Source organism: Astatotilapia calliptera, chromosome 4 (genome assembly GCF_900246225.1).
Source record: "Astatotilapia calliptera chromosome 4, fAstCal1.2, whole genome shotgun sequence".
Classification (NCBI taxonomy): domain Eukaryota; kingdom Metazoa; phylum Chordata; class Actinopteri; order Cichliformes; family Cichlidae; genus Astatotilapia; species Astatotilapia calliptera.
In genome coordinates, this window is record NC_039305.1 from 9768113 (window position 1) to 9789906 (window position 21794).

A 21794-nucleotide genomic window follows, 5' to 3' on the forward strand; every position below is an offset into this window, starting at 1 on the left:
GACTTGCCCAAAAGAACATTTAAATATTGTTGTTGTTTGGTATAAAGGTGTTTGCTAAAAAAAAAAAAGTCAATAATATGTGTAATATGTCAGATTTCACTCTTGGTTCACACATGAACTGCAGGATATAGGCAAACAAAGACACAAAAAATGCTTAGCGAACGCAAACAGACATAATTACAGGACTTGGCTGTGATTTTCTTTTACATGTTCACAGCTCTGAGACCTACACTTTTTTTTGTTCTTCTTTTTAAATGGTATCAAAACAATGGGAGGTCTGGCGATTACATTCATTTTCACTGCACGATTTCTCCGGCAACTTTCAAAAACTGGCAGAACATGCGGTGGACATTGTTGTGCTTTTCAGTGTTAGAGCTTTCAAAAGTCAAATGAAAGAAAAAAAAAAAAACTAAGGAAACAAAAAGCAAAGATTTTATGGAGAAAAAGACCCGTGCCTGACTCTGTGGTTTAGCACTTACACAGGGCAGGGGGCAGCGCTGTCTGATGTCAAAGTGTCTGTGCAACCCACTGTCTCATTATCCATTTGAATAATTTGCCACTGCATCTGTACAGACATTTCTCTGTGAAGTAAAGAATGACAAGTCTCAATAAAATAAAATAAAATTGGTCTTTCATTTATATAAAAAAAATCTAATACTAAGTGACATTTTTAAAAGAAAAACATTCACTGGCATGGACGATAGTAATTAGAGTTGATGGTTCTGGAAGTAGCTGAGTGTTTAAGGCAGTACTTCTCTTTCCAAGCCCTCTGCACCTAAAGGCCTGCTGGTTTTCACTTTGAAGATGTAATCAGGAAGTGTTTTACACCTGGAATGCCAGGTGAGGGAAATTACATGCAATCAACTAGCTAGCAGGATAGAAAGAGGTATTGGTTTGTGTCCTTGGAGTTGTATTCAGTGTTGTCCATGAGATCACAAATAGTTTTACATTGAAAATGTACTGTGTATTGAACATCCTGTTACTAGATGTTTTAGCATTTTACACTTTCATATGATTTGTTTTGAGTTTAGATGTTCCAAAAAAAAAAATACAGACACCCCAAATAGAATACATATATATGAAGTATAACAATGAAATTTGTTAATGACATCCAAACAGATACGGATTAAAATATTCTCACGTACAAAGATGTTTTTTTTTTAAAATGCTCTCTTGGTAAGAGATGATCACTAAACACTGACACCATGAAATAACATGAAGAAACATATGCACATTACAACCAGGGAGAATTATGGTATATATTATTAGACTCAAGGTGTGAAATCCCTTCCTCTGGCATTGCTCCATTGCTTAACTAATTATCATGGCACATTAATTTTCTAAACCCCGAAGCCTTTGTTGAGTTTACCCAGTGTGCAGAGCATGCATGTTTATTCCTGTAAAAATGAGGTGTACTACAAAACAGATTAGGAAAAAAAAAACCTATTTGCACAGGGCAGAGACAACACAGAGCTAGCAGCTGTTAGTACTGCTTCATTTGTATTCTGCAGATTGTATCAGAAATTTGGAAAATGTTAATTGGAGACAATGTGTTAAGAGGGAGATCTGGTCTGACATGTAGCCACCATAATGGTATTAAGGATAGATTAATTATTTTAATACGCCCAAGGCAAAAAAAGAGAATGCCTTCCTCAATCCATAGAAATACCTAACAGATGAAAAAGATAGCAGTGAATGCTAAACATTTACTTGTAAAAAAATATGCTGAAGTGCCTTTCAGTTTACACACTGAAATCAAAAGACGCAACTTTACATCATCCAACAGTGGACATGTTGACAAAGCCCTCATTTATTACAGATTCCCAGCCCAGCATGCATGGCCCCAGTGTGACGCTGATTAGAAGGCTTGTACAAAATACGCTTGAGAACCCTATTTCACCACAAACCTATATTCATTTAGTTCTGCGGATTTATACATCCAGCTATCTAGCCAAAAAAAAATTACAGCATGACATGAGAGTGTATTCTGGCCTTTTGAAAAGAGGGTTAATCTCTCTTTCTTTCGTGGAAAAAACTCTCAATCTTACAGTGACCAGCATGTCTCATATGATGCCTCAGCCAGAGCAATAAATTAAATTAAATAAACCCATTAGTTACAGCAGCCACCTTCTCACCTCGGCCCAGATACTCTTTCATGGTAAGTTGGTCCTTTATAAAGACCAGGGGACACAGCTTAAGACTGTAATGACAAAGTGACCTTGAAACAAAAGATGGAAGGCATGTCCTTGTTCATTACTAACATCAATTAAGACAAAATGTTTACTGCGCGCCACAGCGTCAATGTATTCGGCAGTTGCTTAAAAGTACATATGTGCTTATTCAAAAATCAGTTAGTAGTTAGTTTGCATGGTTTTGTCAGATAGACATAAAATAAATAAGTTGAATTAATAAGTAGAAATTGACTGTTGGGAGATTCGTGCGGCACATATTTTGAAGTCAAAGATTCTTTCATATCGCATAAATTAATAATGCATATTTTAACTCTGCATGTGAAAAGGTTATGGTTAGGGTCAGGGTGAGGTTGCCAATCACGGTGTGAAAGACATGCAAAAAGCAAAAAATCAGTAGTGAAAACATGTAAAATATCTTGACTTGTTATTCATCCTCTGTTGCCTGATACCAGGCTGACCTTGTTGGATCCCTGACTACTTTACTCACAAATCTGCTTAAGGCTCTTGGCTTGTGTGAAGTGTTTTTCTGGGGTTTTTTTCCCGAGATATTATTCAAATAAAACACCTTCAAAATTGTGGATACTGATTGAATAGTAAGGTGTCAGTCACTGCAATCTAATGTTAAAAGCTCATCAAGTTTTAAAGGCGTTAGTCAGTATTTTATTTTCCTCAGAGGCTATAAAGGCCATTTGAGCTAGCAGCCAATTTAGTCTTGCTGATTTTGATCAAGTTGTAGGACTTTCAACAATGCAACAGCATCTTTGTAGGTTCTGGCATGAAGTATCTTTGGAAACAATGGCATTATCTGAAGCCACACACCTAAAATCTCATTTTTTCAAACTTGCAATAGAATAATTTATCAACTATATCCCAGCTGGCATAACACAACAAGGTATAAGGGAACCTATATATAAAAACTAGTCATAGATTCTCTAGAAAAACAGTAAAATTGTGCATAAAGACTTCAGAATGTATGGGATTTATAATTTAGAGCTTTTCTGGATGTCCAATCAAAGATGGGAATATCCCTTTGAAGGCCTCCATAGTCTGAACTATACAGCTAAAATTAAAGCCGGTCACACAAATTCTTCATGGATATTGATGTGCAGGTTGTTCCTATGCTGAAAGGACGACGTGTTACAGATACAGGCCAAAGAGGGGCTAAAGAGAACGACTGAAGAGCAAAAGTAATACAAAATAAAGTATACAAATGACCAATGGTTGGTGTAATACGTTACAAAAAATATATTATTGTAACTGCATAACATGTTTTGGTAACATAATATCATTTTATGCATTGATTTACTAAATTCAGTAATCACATTACAGCTAAAATTATGTTCCTATTGTATCAAAGGTTCGTCGATTACCTAAATGAATGGACAGAAAAAAAAATCAAATATGCCTTTTTACCAGCACACTTATGTTACAATAACATAAAATGGCAAGAGTGGTGCCAATTGCAAGCAGAACAGTAGCAACTGCATTACACAGACAGCACAACACTGGCTCCTAGTAAGCAACACAAAGCTTGTGAAGAACCCAGAGTTTTGTTAAGGCTAAGTGTCTGCCAGTCCCAGACCAGTCCCAGAGTCTGATCTTCAGTAGGTAACAACGAGAGTGATGACCAGCCACCCTGCATTGCAGCCTCCATTTCTACCTGTATATGTTTCAGTAGAATCCCAGCGGCAATAACTTAAGTCTCTGAGCTCGTTTTCAGTTTTACTTTGTGTTGATGGCCTTGTCTTTACTCTTAACCCTTGTGTGGTGTTTGTATTTTTGTTACTCAGCCAGTGTTCATGGGTCTGGTGGACCCGCTAGAGTTTTGGCTTTCCAAATTAACACTATCAAACAATTTTATGTTAAATTACTCAACAGATGTTTACTTCATCCCAATTACAAGACATATGAACAGCAAACATGGTTAATTTTTTCCCTTTACCTTTGTTAGATCACATTTATGAATTAATGTGCTTCTCGTTTTTCTTTTATATAAAATGTTATAAATAAATCAGTTATAATCAAGTGGAGTGAGTGGAAAGACACAACACATTTACACGTGAAAAAATAATTAATTGTTTAATTTTTCTTTTGAAAAAAACTGAACACGGGTCTCACAGACCCGAACACCATACAAGGGTTAAATGCTAAAAAAAAAAGATCACATGTACATGATCATTAGAATAGGGACTGATGTCATTGTATAGGAATGGGGCCTAAGATTTATATTGTTAACTGTTAATTATGTAACAATACATTTCAAGTTTTGCTACAACAAGTAACTAGAAAACAATATAACAAGTAATGTAGCCAATTACTTTCTCAGGTGAGTAGTTACATAAAATAATGTTTTACTTTAAAAAGAAAACAACAAGTAATGTGTGAAAAATTATTTATATATCACCCACGCCATGTGGGATCTGACCTGTAGTCTCTCATGTGAGGGTTGAAATGACAAATTAAAAAGCGTCATACATGGAGGTGTGCTTCACTGCACTCTCACAGTATTGACCAGCTGGCAGTGAGGATGAGGTACCCACCATTTGGTATTTGTTAAGCGCCTAAATAGCCTTTTTTTTTTCTTCTTTTTTTAAGAGGTCAGTGTCTTACTAATCAGAAGCAGTACAGTCAAATCCAATAATTTAAAGTCTTTAAAATAGCAAAGCACTCTCAACTATATTGAAAGATAAAAATAGTGTTTCTTTATATTAAAAGTCATAAATATATTCTTTCAAATAAAAGCAATAAAAGGGCTAAAATGAGCCATTAAGTGTCAGCCAATGAGCAGTTTAATAACAGTCTATTAATAAATGAAGGATGGAAATGGTTTACTTGGTCTTTGTCTTTTGAAAGCAGAGGAGTTCTTATTCTTATCTTACTAGTGCAAGCTCAATGTAACATAGCCGTTATGAATCTTCATCACAGTTTGGACGAATAGGTTTTTATGGCTGATAAATTCTAAAATGAACCCTTAATGAATAAGGGAATAAGTGCTAAAACATGTGCACTGTTATTGTAACCTTTATAAATAAATTCTCAATAAACTCTGTGTGTTTACATATTAAAAATGTGTTATGTATTTAAAACGATTCATTAAGCCTTATTTTTTTATGCCGTTAAAATGTGTTGTGTTTGCTTGTTTTGGACCTGTATGAGACATTCTGTGAAATCCAAATATAGGGAAAATATGTATAAAATTAAAACACATTACACGTGATTATTTTTGAGTGCAATATCACACAGTACAAGGTGAAAAAGTAGTACAAACAGGTTAGCTCACATTCACATTCCACAGTTTATCGTTTTGATCTAATTTCACAGCTACAAATATAAAATGAGTTCATGTTCATTTCTTTCACTGTTCTAATTGAGCTTCCCAGAGCTTCGCCTTTTTTTAAGCGGAATCATTCCCACGTTACAAAATAACTGAATAACTGTATAGCACTATAAAATCACACATTACTCTTTTTTTTCCAACAAAAATATTCTCTCATGAGATAAAATATTCATATGGACTGGCTTTGACTAATGCCGGCAAGCTGTATACTTTTGTTGTAAGTAAACTGTATACAGTTCATCATAGACAGTGAGGAACTGCATGGCTCTGAGAGCAAGCAATGCTCACTTCATCTTACTAGTTGCAGAGTCTATTCATTTAGTCCAGTGTTCACTAAGAATATGATATTTTAAAGGACACTCGTGTTGTTAGGTTTAGGCAACAAATGTCCTAAAGCCATAAAACAATGACCATTTCGATAGGCTCTTTATAAACCTCTGTTTTTATTTTGCAATTCTGTCTGTGTCTGACTACTAAATCTCTCAGGAAAACAAAAGTTGATTCAGGAAACAGAGGAAAAATGTCTCTGATTAGGAGACAGTGACAGCATATTTTCTATTTGTTGATTTTAATATTAACAAGTTAGATAGTTTCTTTCAGTTTATATAAAAACATAATAAAACAAAATAATACAGAAACATAAGCATAATAAGTTAGCACCTGATTTTACTTGTATCAACACATACTGAAGAACTTCTATCGGCTGTATGGGCTTCATTATAAACAAAATTTTAAAAAATAAACTAGGGTTCTTTCCCCTAATGTTTTGTGCTCCCTGTATACCCCTGAAACCAAGCTCTTACTTTAGCTACTAATTTGCACAAAAGGAGTTATTACTCCATAAAATAAATAAAAGAAATTGACTTTACCTCTTTAGTAAATTTTCCTTTTTCTTAACCCTTATTTATACACGAGTGTTGAGCCTTTCTTTTTTTTTTTTTTTTTTTGTGCTCTGTGTTGTTGACAGTAGTCTAGGTGTAAAAATGTACTATCCATATTCTGTTTTGTTTTGCAATAATAAAGAATAACAGGCCATAGTTTGTATCAAATTAGACAAAATTAAATAAAAAATGATGAACAATATGTTCTTTATAGACAAACAAAAACACCCTTACTCCAATTAGACACAATATATTATGTTGTGATTAAAACATTATGTTGGAACCAAAACATTCAGTTATATAAATTGTTACCAGCTTTGCTGTTTATATTATTAATCATAGAAATGATACAAATACATGTCACAGATTGTGCAAGAGAAGAGTTGGTTTTATGGTTGAGAGCAGGTAAGAGCCTTATTAGAAAAGCAGAACTCGTCAACTTTCTCCTAAATCTCTATTACCAATAATCCAAATTACCCAGGAAAAACAATCACCTCCTGATATAGCAATTAGCAATTAGCATAATCCCTAAAAGCCTCCTTTTGCATTCCATTGGCTTAATCCAAGTCTCAAAGGAGTTTGGCAAATGCCACAGCTTGTGTTAATGACTTCCAATATACCAAACACATACTGCATCAGCAATATGTTTCAACCAAGTTATAAAATCAAAATAATAGTGAGAATATTCTCTCACTATTCAATCCAGCATAGCAACATCTTGACTGTATGTAAGAAGTGTGTTGAGAGCAGTTTACACATCTAATACTCGGCTCATACTTTGTTTCACACTGTGCTAAAATTCGTCTAACGGAATACCCCATGGTGATTTGAGGGAAAGAAAGAGCATGAATAAGTAAACAACATAAAGCGATGAGAAACTTCAAAGGCGGTGGGACAATCACAGCAAACAAGATCCTGGAAGCCAATGAATGTGTTTGTCTTTGTTTGTGACAGTGACTCAGGGGTGTAAACAGAGGAATTAGCTCACACCTCCGGAGTCTCAACACATCACACAGCCATAATTGAATTAAGTCTGTCAGGTCGTTGCTGAACTGTAGATGTTATGAGGAGCACAAGATGCATTTGACTCTAAGGACCACCCCTAGAAACGGTCATTTTTCATTCCCATAAAATACCAAAAATAGTAATTAGTGGGGAAAAAATGGTTTCTAAAAATTATGACATCTATGATTAGCAAACAGGCCAATTTTTATGTTAAGATATTTAATGCATTGTAGCAAACACCTAATGCGTTGCGTTTATCGTCATATGCACTTTCCTTCTTTTCATCCCTCAGCCTATAATACAAAAGAACCCATCAGTTCCCATAGACACATGCTTGAAACATATCTCCAGCGGTTCCTGTATCTTGGCTCTATGTCCATTCCTGTCAAGGTTTTCCTTTTGACTGAACAAATGCATCAGCTTGTGTCTTGAGACCATATCGCTCGCAGCCAATAAGGAGCGTGAGCAGCAAAAGTGCTTCAGGAGATGTGGAAAGGAAAATTGGAATCCTGACAAGTATGATTGACATGCGTATTTGTCCCAAAGGTAGTCTTATTTGCAGAGATTTAAAGACGTCTGTAAACCAGCATTCTGCCGAACAGAGTCATTGTTCCTCCAGACTAGAAGCATATCACGGCAATTCTGTCGCATGCAAATAATCTTTTGGGAGAAATGAATCCCTTTGAGCATAAAATGACTTCAGCTTATACTTTATTTTCAGTCCAAAATAAATAATTTAACAGATGAAGCTATGTCTTTCATTTTCAGACAATCTGTCCATGTTGCGGAACAAACACACAAGCCCAAGTCCTTCCGTCTATCCCAGCAACAGCAGAGGAGAAGGCTGCTGCAAATTGTATCTAGCTGTTTTGATGGACACAAAAAAGTGGATATGTGCCTTTATGGCAAACCATAACCTGGGGCCACTTCATAGCAGTGGAAGGGGAAAAAATGGAGAATTAAAATCTAACCATAAGTAAAATAGACTTCCACTTGAAAGCACTGGAGTGTAGCTACAGCAGAGCAAGAGAAAGAGACAAATGTGTGTGTAAAAGAGGAGGTATGTGCATGAATTCTGAACAGAACCAAAGGCAGGATGAAATTGGCTATACCCATTAACTGCTGAAGAGTTTTTTCGCCCTTCTTCTATATGCAGAAAAGATGAAGCGCTATTACTTCTTCCATAATTCCCATGACACATTACAGATGGCTAGAATAAGATCAAGCCTATCTGTTGTCCTGGAATAAAAGAAGCCTCTATTCAGTCAAAACAAATCACCAGAGGAAAAAAAACCTCTTGAAAGGTAATTCTACACTGAGGTATGTACAGTATGTGTTTATCCACTGTATTAGAATATTTGCTGCAGAAAATATGACACCAGAGAATCATGTTGTAATAGTCGTACTAATTAGCGATTTGGAATAGTTGCAGCTTAGTGCCTGTTCTTTTTGAAATTCAGAGGTCTCACCCGAGGTTAACTAATTCACAACCTGATGATACATGTTGCATAAAATCACACAATAACAGCAAGACGTGTGTTTTGCTTTTAGAACACTGCATTTAGTTAGCGAACATTAACGACACAAAGCCCATCGGAGCATACACAATTTTCACTCTAGCTCTGTTCAGCTCAAAGGTAACAGGAACAGGGGCAGATCTAACGTGGTGGCATGGGGTGGCATGTACCACCTTAAAACAATCCCAGTGCCACCCTAGTTTTGCATTTGTCAGTGTCGTTTATTAAAATTAGCTAGCATTAACACTTTGAGCCTATTCAATTAACACTGGATATAGCCCCCCACCCCCTCACACACACACACACACACACACACACACACACACACACACACACACACACACACACACACACACACACACACACACACAGAGAGAGAGAGATTATATATTATGCTAATAATCCATGTAACACAAGTTTTCAATTTTTGGTGAAAAATACATCCATTTGTTCATGACAGTGCAGGTTTCTGAAATTTAGGCATGTAACAGTTTGCTTATTTCTTAAAATTAAAGAGTGTGAAACACTATTTCATATTTCAGATTGCGCAGTTACTTGCTGCTACTCTACCTTTACACTCTTATATTCAGCAGCATATTTATAAATTACCAAGGATTGTCCTGTTGCAATAAGAAGTCATTTCCAATACAAAAAGAATGACTTCATCGCTTTGTTGATTCAACAACATAGATTAAAACTCAAGTGTTGTAGACCTATACATTATTGTGTATTAGAGAGACAAAAAAGAAAAGGCTGCTCTTCCCGTTTTTAGGATCCAAAGAGCAAATTTTCTGAGCTATGCAGGATCTGAAGAGATTCTGAAACAAGAAATAAACATGATTGCTCCTGTGGTAACTGGTACCTCAGAGCTCTGTGATCCTTGAGAGTTTAATCAAGTGGAAAGAGGGTGGGCACTGAGAAAGACCTGAGTGAAGCAGTCCTCTGTCTTTACAGCACAGGGGTATGCTGCTAATTAAAAAGTTGAATTCTACAACTGCAGTACTGGCACTGGAGCACTCAGAGGTGCGTCCTTGCGAGTCTTGGCACTGTCTTATCGGGCGTAGGCAGATTATGCCATGTTGGGAATGCGTAGGAGAGGGAAGCATTGCAGCAGCACACAGGCCCAGCTGGAATGGATGGCATCCTGCCTACTCCGGGATCTGGCCCACCGTGCTCTTTCCCATCTCCCCACTGAGTGGAGTCATGGGCTCCCAGTCAGGTGGCAAGAGTCAGGGGCTAAGCTGCCCAAGGAGCAACTGAGAGAGGGAAAGCAGGTCTAAACAAGGGATAAATGCGGGATTTAGACTTTCTGCTGCTTTGCTTGGCCATGGATTCACATCTCCATTACACACCTCCTGTTTCGAATCCTGTCTTATGACCAAAGGTTGCAGGTACACCAATGCCTATTCTGCGTTACACTCTGTTCCTTTGACGTGCCGCAGCAGCTAAATCAGACATTGTACACTGACACTTCTTCCACTGAGTTTAATATTTTTTTAAAAAAAGGATTTTTTTCACAGTGCAGTCCAAAAAATAGATACGTTCCTTTGATAAGATAAGGTGAGGACTGAACGTACTCTATTGTATGACCTTGGATGAGGTAAAGGGATGTAGCTGTGTAGGATTCACTGATTATAGTGCATTTCTTATGAGAAGTTTGTAAAAGTTGAAAACCCCATTCATTTTAAACCTCATAGTAAGTAAAATAATTAATCAATTAATGGAGGATGCTAAAGTACCTGTCCTGTGCAGCAAAGTGTGAATTTGGATTTTGGAGTGGTGGTCGTTTAGTTACCTTGTTTGACAGAATTTCATTTTGCACTTTCACTTGTTTAGGTTTAGGCACCAGAAGCTACATTAAGTTCAGAAAAATATTATAATTTGGAATGAAAGATGAATCTTCACAACATTAATCTTGGATTTAGAAGGATGGAACTTAGCAAGTACATTTTAATGTGATGCATAGTGATGGTGAACAAAAATAGTTTTCAAATTTCTTGGAATAAAACTTACATCTGCTGGGACAATTATAGAGTTGAAAGGTATGCTGATTTGTTTTTTTAGCACAGAGATGGTAAGGTAGGGCCATCTCCCAAAGATTTATGGGTATGTCTCTTTAGCTTTTATTGCAAAGTGTCATTTTAATAACACAGACATATTACAGCTTCCAAATCTTGGAAAAATGTTGGTTCTGGCTCACCGGTAACCAGTTTATCATATGGTTAAATATATTTAAACATTACAGTCATGCAGACCTGTGTTGAGCTGTTGATCCACTCATGTCATCATTTGTAATTTTCATGAACTTTCTTTTAATTTACAAGTTTTATTTATATGCAATTATCTTCAAAGTTGAATGCAAAACCTGTAGAAAACCTTTGAATTACATTTTTCCAATATTTTCCCATATGACTAAAGGATACATTCTACATTTTGATTAGTTATTTTAAGATAAGATAAGATAAGATACCTTTATTAGTCCCACAAGTGGGAAATTTCATGTTAAGGCTCCTGACCTATTGCACGCAATGGCGGCGCCATCTTACCCTCCGACCATACATACATTACACAAAAACATCACATGGGGAAGACAGGTCAGAGAGGTATAACAATGGAAAAAGCACCACATGAGGAAAGATAAGATTTTGTGACTGGGACTGTGAGGAAAACCATTAACTGGCATATACGAGGATTCTTTTATTGTACATCGCAGTATTCAACTTAATCAATTTGTGTTTATCTGTACCTCACATCTAAATTATGTTGTATTACATTATTTTATTATTTATGGGTCAACGAGTCTTACTTTTGGACACATTTCATAGAACAGCTTCATACTTTTCAGGAAATGGATTTCTAGCTGTTTAAAAAGTAATGTGAGGCAGAGCCCACTGGTGGGGCATAGAGCCACTGCAGACTGAGCACAGACGTTCAGAGGAAAAATTTGGCACAAAGCTGAAGGAAATGTGTATATTTTTATTGGGAAATTAAGAAGAATAAATAACATTTTGTTTTTGATTCTCATTTGCAACCTTTATTTGGATAAAATTTGAATGAAATTTAAATATATATTTTTATTGTTAATGAATGATAAACTCTTGAAGTGGGTAGGGCAATAACCCTACACCCTGTGAAGTAGGTCACTCTGACAAATTTGACATCCAGGGTTACAAAGAAAACTCAATATGTAACAGGTTATCCAAACATATGGAGGGTAGACACAGCACATGTACTCATGAGGTGCATGTACTAGCACACAGAGACAGAGCTACTTGAAATTTACCCAGCATCTTTGTTTCAGAGTCATATTGATTTTTGATGAATTTCACATAGGATTTGGCTTGAATCTACTCTGTTGATGTAGCTGTACAGCAGACTCTTATCGAATGTTCACCTTTATACATAATACAGATAGGCTGCACAAATTTAATATGAGTCTGCAGGCAGAACTGGTGTGCATTTCACTTTTAATTACCTTGAATCTTGGAATTGCTTGCAAATTGCATTCTGGCTTCAACATTTAACATTATTTAATTACATATTTATCACATAATACACAACATAATTGCTCCATATGATGTTCTTTTTTGCAGGCAGAAAGCTATTCTGATTTGTGAAAAGAGTAATCTAACTACTGACTTTGCAGTGTATTCATCAGTGTGGAACAGAATTACACTGAGCCTCAATAGATGAGAAACCTCGTGCTCTCTGCTGTATTATTTGATCTGGATACACATGCTTTTCAAATAGAATTAATCTGAAATGGACAATCTGACATGTTCCAAAATTGTGTTTTTTTTTCCACTGTGTAGTAGGCAGATACTCCTAGTATTAATATTCTATGCACCTTAGATGTTAAAGTTTGGAAAAATATATCTTTTCTATTTTGGAATTTAATATTTTAACTATCTTTAAATTAGATGCATAATAAAAATTAGACAGCTGTGGGTCAGGTGGTACAGGAGGTCATTGAACAATTGGAAGGTCAGCGGACTGATCTCTAGTTCACGTGCCAAAAAAACCTTGGGCAAGATATTGAACCCCAGATTTTGTAGAAAGAGCTCTGAGTGCTCAACTGAGTAGAAAGGCACTATGTAAGTACTAGTCCATTTACCATTTGTGAGTCCAAAAATGGATAGTTTTCTGCCTTGTTTATTGATACATGAATTTTTGAAGCTTTTTTGACAGCAGTTTAGCATCGTTTTTTTCTTTATAGACTCTTGCTGTGCTTTTCACTCCTCACAAACCCTATTAGTTAACATTAATGTAAACACCATTGTTTGACATTTTGCAAAAGTGACGAAAATACCAAACAGTCAACCTCTCTAATAGGTGCTCATTAAATCAGCGTAAAGTGAATTCCTGCTGAGTGTTTACCCACATCAGACACAAATCTTAATGAATGACTGGTAATCAATTAAATTCTTTAGCACAATTTATGATGCACATATTTTTTTTTTTCACTGAAGTACTGTATGCGTGAGCACAGGCAGAGCTGGAGTCAACAGTTGCTGTGTTGGTCACCAAGCATCTAACACTTCCTTTTCCAGCATGGGCGTTTGCACCAGGTTGACTCAAGCTCAAGAGAACAGATAAGTTAAATCCTTGTGGTGATGGCTTATCCTCTTTCCTCAGAAATAGAGGCAGCATTAAAAGTGCCAATTGGCTGATGAAAGTCCTCTGTGAGCAGTAATGATGCCACTACATTGCAAATTGCTTGTTCAAGTAAGCTCAAAACACACTGGAGAAACTATCCAAGAGTGCTAAAAACAAGAACGCGGCACCAGTCCCCAATCTGGGACTGTCTATGGAGGTTTATACCAGGCCTACACTAAACTTGGAAACCTAATCGGAATATCACATGTGGTGGGTTTGAAACTAAACTTTTATAGTCTTGAAAAAAACTACAAACTTCTTTAACCTCAAATCCAGTCAGAAATCTTTTGCAAAAGAAATGCATGCTTATGCTACAATTTTAGAAAGTTAAAAATCTTCTGAAATATACAAAATGTGTGAAATTATCATTTTCCTTCCAAGTTCTCTATAAAAAAAAAAAAGCTTAGTTTTGCATTTTGATCCCTCAAGTTTCTCCAGCTGCTAAGGTTTTAGCAATGGGTTACTTTTCTCCAGTATAAATTAGTATAATTGTATGCAAATTAAGCATGATATGTTACATTATAAATACGGTATTTTATATTGTTTTGCTAAAACATAGACTATAGGACACTAGATAGATATTTCAGAAGGTATTTAGCTCTCCATATGATCTAAATACTGGAATTGGTGATTGAAAATGCATAGAAAACTGCATTAAGTTCATTTTGTTTTTTTCTTTTATGTGTAATTTTAGATTTAAGTGGTTAGGTTATGTACACCATACATACAAACAGAGTTTAAAAAAAATTAACCGTAATTTACAGACTTTTTTATAGCACTATAGTGAATGATTTCATGGTAACACATTGTTAATGTAGTGTGTTTTTTCTGTGTTTTTTTATTCATAGCCTATTGGTTTGATCAGACACAATGATTAAATAAAAATGTATACCCTTTCAACGTAGATTGACCAACATATATTTTCTATACTTCAACACTTACATCACTAAAGCTATGAAGAGTAAGCAAACCCTAGTGGTTATCAACTTGGAATATCAACTCAAGTTTTGTTTTAAATCTAACCATGCGCTATATGGAAAAAACAGTCTTGGGCCATACCTCTTAATCTTAGCATTCAGGTGTTTTTAGTCCCTGTGCCACAGGTGTCTAAATCAACCACACAGCAATGCAGTCTGCCTGTATGAGCATTTGTGAAAGAATGGCTCATTTTAAAATGTTTACTGAATCGAGTTTGGCTGTAATAAGATGCCACTGCTGCAACAAGTCAGTTCCAGGAAGATTTTCCCTCCTAGATATTCCACCAACAACTGTAAGTGGTATTATTACAAAGTGAAAGTGTTTAGGAACCAATGCAAATTAGCCACAAAATGGCAAACGACATAAAGTTTAGAGCAGAATCGCCAAGTACTGAGGCGTACAGTGTGTCTCCAGTGCTCTGCTGTCCATGGACAGTATAAAATAAATACAAGCTAATGTGGAAGTGCATTAAACATTCATTCTATTTCTCGGCCACTTGACAGCAATAACTGTGGCTGCAAAAAGACAGCTGGACCTATAGAAGTCATTGTGAAATTAGCTTTCTGTCAAGACCCATGTAGAAACTTTCATGTGGAGTTTGAAGGGTCAGTCACTCATTTTGGACGGAAGTTTTATTTGCTCTAACCATGGTTCAGAGATTAAGGATTACGAAACGGCATGCTCATTGGCTAACAAAATGTAAATCACAAGTCATTAGCCAGTAAGTGTATGGTTCAACTGTGAGACCCTCCCTTTTTCTTGACCACGATTACAGAAGTGTTTATCTCAAGACTTCAAAAAGAGGATATCAGACATCAACAGGTGACATCACGGTAGCTATATTCAATTTTTATACTATGTCTATGCAGCTCGATCAATAACTATTCAATTCAGTTCCTCCGCTGCTTAGCCATAGGCCACAGCTTTGTAGCTGTAATAAGTAGATGGTCCGTTACATTTGTCTATATGAGTGCATTCCTTACATTTCCTACAAAAAAAGCTATTTTCATTCTAAATGAATAAATGCAAAATATATCACTGAGGATGGATACAACTGACTATTGTCTGTCAATTAAAGTACTACATTGCCTAGATGCATTCTTATTGTGTGTAAGAAATGGCAGGGCCTTATTTAGCCCTGCCATTTCTGTCAAGACAAAGGGTCCTTTAACTAAAAAAACTTTTAAAAAAAAACCCGAAAACCGGTGAAAGGCTTACTAAATTCTAATATCAAGGCAAGATACACAAGGCTTTACACTTTTGTTTATGAACTGCTTGAAGCCAGCAGGAAAAAAAAAATACAAAATATGTTCCTGCTGAGAACCTATGACTCCCTTTGACTGTGGTTATATCCTTGTTTTTTTTTTACATTTCATTCTGAGTGAAATCATTCCAATTAAAAATGTTGTGTCAGCTCTTTTCACAGAATATGGCTTTAATAAGCTCTGGTGTTTACATGCACTGATGCAGAACAGTGTGACATGTATAAAAGTGATGAATATGTTAAGCATCTTTTCTCTTTCACATGTGTTTGATCAGCTCCCTGAAAACGGATATGTATCACTTGTTCAGCACAGCAGTTGCCATTATTGCATTGCTCTTAGCTCTTTAATTATTTACGAGTTTGAATTCAAAGGAAACTCTGCAATGAAGAAGTTCAGCTTGGAAGCTGCTATTTTTGGGACGTGGAGAAGCAGATGTCCCCACACATTTACAACATGATCTGTCCTGTGCGGAAGGAATGCAGCCAGAAAGTAATCACGATCAGTCATTGGCACTGGGCATTTTTTTTCTTCGGATCAGTTTATTAAAAGGTTTAAACCAACCTTGTGAAACATCTGGACCTGCTTACTCTGACTTTATGGAGCGTTTTTATTATGCTTGGGTGTTAGAAGCAATTACAATTGGTGTAATGTAAACACATGTATTAGCAACGATTTTGGTAAGATCAGAGATTAATTTGATTCTAATATATATATATATATATCTGTTATCAGAACACAGATGTCCAAGAGATTTTCCTGGGATGATAATGTTTCTTTCCAGCAGAGTTTATTGGTCAGTAGATAATGGTTTTCATGTGCATTAACCTGCTGTGTTGAATGTAATATACTCTAGAGTGAGTTACGTGTTTGGCATAAGTTAATATTATGCTCCAACAAGTAAATTACCATTACTGTAGTCCTAAAACTCCACAGTTAAACATCCAAACCTCAAAACTTACTTAGGGTTAGCAAGATTGTGCCTCCAACAGACTCATGTAATTATGCATATGACCTTGTTTTACAACATGCCCTATTCTGTAAGAGTGGTTGTAAAGAAACATTGTATAACAGTTGAAATACCAGAAAAAAATGGCTGTGTACAAGATAACATCTGTAGCAAGAGTTTACTAGAGCTTATATTCATAGATGTACCGCAGAGAAAAATCTTGGAATTTTATCTGTCATTTTTGCATGATATACCAAAAAAGCTAGTGCTACCAGTATTTCCAAACTAAACTAGAGACATGCATTCTGTGTCCTGATCCTGGCATTTTTTTTATGTATTTTAATTTCACAAAATTGCATGAAAAAATATCAAAATGCATAGACATCTGTAAATGTAAAATGTACCTGTGCAATGCCATGATATGACATAGGTAGTTAACAAAAACAAGAAAAACACAAACACAATCGCAATTCATTCTAAAGACACTTTAACAACATTTGTAGGATATGTGTAGAAAACCATAAAGCTCTGTTATCTTGTATTTATACCAGCCCTCGGCAGAAAAACACATGGTCAGAAAGTAAGCCCAGGCATTTCATTATGTACTTATAGGATGTCGTCAGACTGATATATTCCTTATAGATCTTCTATCATAGCTGTCAAAATACAGAGCAGGTGTTAGTGAGACAGGCCCAAATTTATGAATTCCATTTTGTGAGATTACTGGTCTCATTCAACTACAGCAATGTCAAACTGTTGCAAACATTAGTATGTGATCATAATTTCACTTCCATTAAGTGCGCATTAGCCAGAGCATTACCGACAGGGAAGAGAGAGGCAATATAATACATCATTTAGTGTTTAGAAACAAACAAACTTTGCCTGAATTAATGTTTAAATCAATGACAAAAGGGTGACTCAACTCATGATTAAAGCATATATCTATTCACTTTGACCATCGAAGCAAGTCAAAATCACACCCTACTCGATGAAGCCTATCCATCGACGTAAAATATTTCTTGCGTGTTTATTTGTGTCATTTTGAGGTGAATGTTCAAAATGAAATGCCCCTTCAGGAATTATTTAGCCCAGGGGCCCTAAAACACACAAGTGCATTTATTATTATTTATGTGAGCATGTCATCCTCCTGTCTAATGAGCCTTTCACCGTAAGCATAATGAAACAGCTTGCATTAGCACAGGATAAATGAACAGCCTGAGAGCTCCCATGTCTACGCAGTGAGATGAAAGCAGATGTTCCACAACCCAAACACCAGTGTAACAGACTTAGATCTACAGAGGAACAGAAGGGACTTTGAATCAGTGTCATTCTCATCAGCTCATTGACTCCATTAGAAAATTCCCCTGGTCAAACATCATTATGTGAAAACAACGCCTAACTGAGCCATGACCAACTGACCATGAATGAACTCCTAAATTGATTTTTTTTTCTCCTATAAACACATTAGTGATAAACAGGTTCTTCACTGGCAAATAAACCTGGAGTCAAAGTGAATGTCAACTACCACACATGAAAGGTTGTGTAAATAATTCTCACATAACCGAGAACTGGTTGTAGTGGAAACAAAGAGTGTTTCAAGAAATCAAGCTTTTATGGTACTATTAGTCAAGTAGATGGAAGGAAAATAAAAGAAAGCAGTTGCTACAGCAATTCATGGTTTCATTTTATTGGTTTTATGTTTTGACTCATAAAATCAAAATATAAATTGACATATATTTAAATATTTGTGGGATATCTTTATGTAATAAGCAGTATACGTACAAAAAAATACAATCTGACCCTTTTTTTAAAAAACCGGTAACGCTTTTGTGTGCATGGTTGTGACTGTGTACAGAATTGTAACTACATATTTTCACAGTCAAAATGTAAATGTGAAAATTTCTTACAATTTATCAACGATGTATTGTTTATTTATGATAGGCTTTCTTTAATCTTTTTTTTCGTGATGAAACTGAAACACACAAGTGATGTGTGTTTCAGTTTTATTGGTCGATAAAGGGAGACAAATGGAGCCCCAAATTGGCTCTTTCAAAATAAATTAGCTAAATTGTAAAAATAAAAATAAAATGTTGTATAAGATGGATATAAATAACTTAAAAATCTTAAACATATATGATGATGATCCCCTGTCTAACCTTTAACCTCCTGTGTGACAGCACATCCACTGGTATATGGCAGACACCAGGTGAACAATGTATAACTCTTTGCTATTTTTAATACTATTGTGGGTTTTTAATGGGATTAAATATGTTTTCATTATAAACTCTATGATAAAGCCGGGGAAAGCTTCAAATAAAAACAGTAAAACCACGTCTCGTTTTTGTCTGATAAAAAGTCATAGAACTCACTTAACCCATGTAGTAGAGAAGGAGAAGAATTCAAATTGATTCTTTTAAAGGACAGCATCATGTTTTAGACAAATGTCATAAATCATGTGTATTACTGGTACAGAAACCACTCTCTAAAGCTGCTCTATTCGATTTTTCCGACACTTTCAGCATGCCGTTGTCTCCAGTGTGTATTTATGAAAAATCGGTATAGAGAATAACAGTGCGACGTTTTCCCTTTTAGGCTCTGCTTTGTAATTTTAGCGTAAGTAAGCTAATGTAGCTGAAAGTGCAGATTGACAAGTGGAAAAGTTTTGCCGTGATGGCTGAAATTATGTTCCGTGAATGGGATTACATGTCATCTATACACGGTCATCTACATACATGTCATTTCTACACGGAAAAATTTATTAACTAATAAAGCATGTACGCCTGCATATATAATATATATATATATATATATATGCGTGACCTTCTACAAACAACTGCACGTGATTGAAAAGGTAACTCACCTGTACCAGTCAAGCCCCTTTTCGTAGTTCCTATCAAAGAAATGTGGCTCATTTCCAACTGCTCTGACATCCGGGTGCACCCTGAGAGCCTCCAGCAGGGCTCTGGTTCCCCCTTTCTTCACCCCGATGATAATGGCTTGGGGAAGTTTCTTCTCTCCGTAATCCGAGGTGCAGTTCACCCTGAGTTCGCTGTCCGTGGTGCTGAATTCCTGGTGCTCCCTCTCCAGCGCAGTGGTATGATACGCCGCCGCCGATTTAGTTGGAGACGGCTGAGTCCTAATCCACTCCACTGTCCTTTGTTCGGCCTCGGCATGTTCTTTCGCGATGGATACCGGGGTTGTTCTCTCGGATTCGGTGAATTCAGAAAAGCCCTGGGAAGTGGAATAAAGTTTCTCTCTCAATGTCACAAAAGTTGTCTCCTCTGTCACCAGCCTCCCCTGATACACATAGGTCTCTTGCAGAGGGAACTGCAGCGAGTTGTAGCAGCTCATCAAGCTATAGAACAAGTAGGTGACAGACAGGGAGAGGGTGAACATGAATAAGATTTTCCGGGGCACTTTAGAGGTGAAAACCGAAGTGCTGGACCAAAATGCCATCTCTGATAGCAATGATCCTCTCAAAGAAGTGGTCAGACATGTTTCCACCCCGAGTCTTGCATGGACAAATTCAACAGCAATAATCAGTCACTATCAACGCTGCTCCAGCTAAAAAAGCGTGAAGCTGGACCAAACCACCCTAATCCAACCAAACCGCATATTTATAAGGATAGCTGGAACTAGACCGTAAAAATTCCGAAGGAAAAACAATGCGTCCCTTTTCTCGAGTATCGATTTCTAATTCCAAGGCTGACAGACAATGTCACAATTTATTGGACTGAACTTGCAGATATGAGAGGCTGGAGGTCTGGCGTCCTTCCAAATTAGCAGCCTGACTGGAACTGGGCAGCGTATGATGGACGAAATCCTGGCATTTTGTGAAGAGAAAAAGAAAAAAGGCAATGAAAACCAGAGTGTTTAAAGTACGCTTCTTCTCTTCAACCGCTCAACCCGAAGTCCAGTCCCGTCTCCCACAAAAGAGTAGATTCCCATCGGTGGAGGCAACCTACAAAGCCACTAAATCTTTCCAACATGAGGCAGTTTGGCGCGCAATCCTTTACGCGTCCCTTTATTTACTTTGCGTAGTAGAAACTCGGTTTCCTTTGTACCAAAGCATCCACACTTCCCACTGACTACAGGATGCTGCTCGCCGTCCTTACGCCTTCTCACATTGGTAGGATACTACGATGTGCGCATCGGCTGGGTGAGCTCATCTGAGCTGAGGCACTACAGAGCCACACAGCACAACTAGTGTGTACACCCACTTTTCCTCTGTCCGTGCACAAGTAGTGCTAGAAACGTCAGATTTCCTAATCTAAGGGAGTTGTGTGGGGGGAAAAAGCTCATCTTTATTCCTTTATAGAACTACTCGTGGAGATATAAAACTCGACACTAGAGTATGCGAGAGCTTATTGCAGTGTGATTTGCTCCATATAAAGTTCACTGTTAAATTCAATATCAGAGAGATTATTTTGATAGAGGTTATTTTTTACAGAAAGCTCATGTCTGCACCCTGCTGGTTTTTTGCGGCGCATTAATTTACAAAAGAGGAGAGAATGTGTGTATGACGGAGAAAGAAACGGAAACAAAGTTTAACCTGATACATGAGGGGAAACAGATATTTAGCGTTTTTAAATTAACAACGCTGATGGTGAAGTCACATTTCTGAGTGAAAGAATCCAGGCAGAAAACAATCCCGCGTTTTGCATTGTGCTGAGGATGTTGCTTAGGCGTATTATTCACTGAATTTATTATACATGGGCTGCAGACTATAATTACTGATGAGAATATTCAGTAGACCTTAACTTGTACACTTTGTTGCCACAATATGAGGATCTAAAATTGCATGCCACCGAAATGTCTCCCTGTATTAGAGAATCTCATTCATCACACACCTCCAACACACCAGGAGAGCCATCGTCACAATAAGTACTGGGTCACAAACAATTTGCAATGCCTGCTTCTCAGAACAGCGCGCCCCTGCTATATTTAAAGATCTCTGTGTCGTAATAGGAAAAAATATTTCTATGTATATGTTGCTTGACCAGATTTGTCATTTCTA

The 21794-nt window shown here is 36.7% G+C and overlaps 1 protein-coding gene across 1 annotated transcript in view; it reads right to left on the reverse strand.

The window, feature by feature from the left end:
• hs3st4 (heparan sulfate (glucosamine) 3-O-sulfotransferase 4) overlaps window positions 1-20991 on the reverse strand; it is an 87589-nt gene extending 66598 nt beyond the window's left edge. Inside the window, exon 1 of the mRNA XM_026164495.1 lies at window positions 19638-20991. Within this exon, the coding sequence (XP_026020280.1) occupies window positions 19638-20233 (596 nt within the window). The 5' untranslated portion in view covers window positions 20234-20991. The remainder of the gene's footprint in view (window positions 1-19637) is intronic.
• Between the last annotated feature and the right edge of the window lie 803 nt (window positions 20992-21794).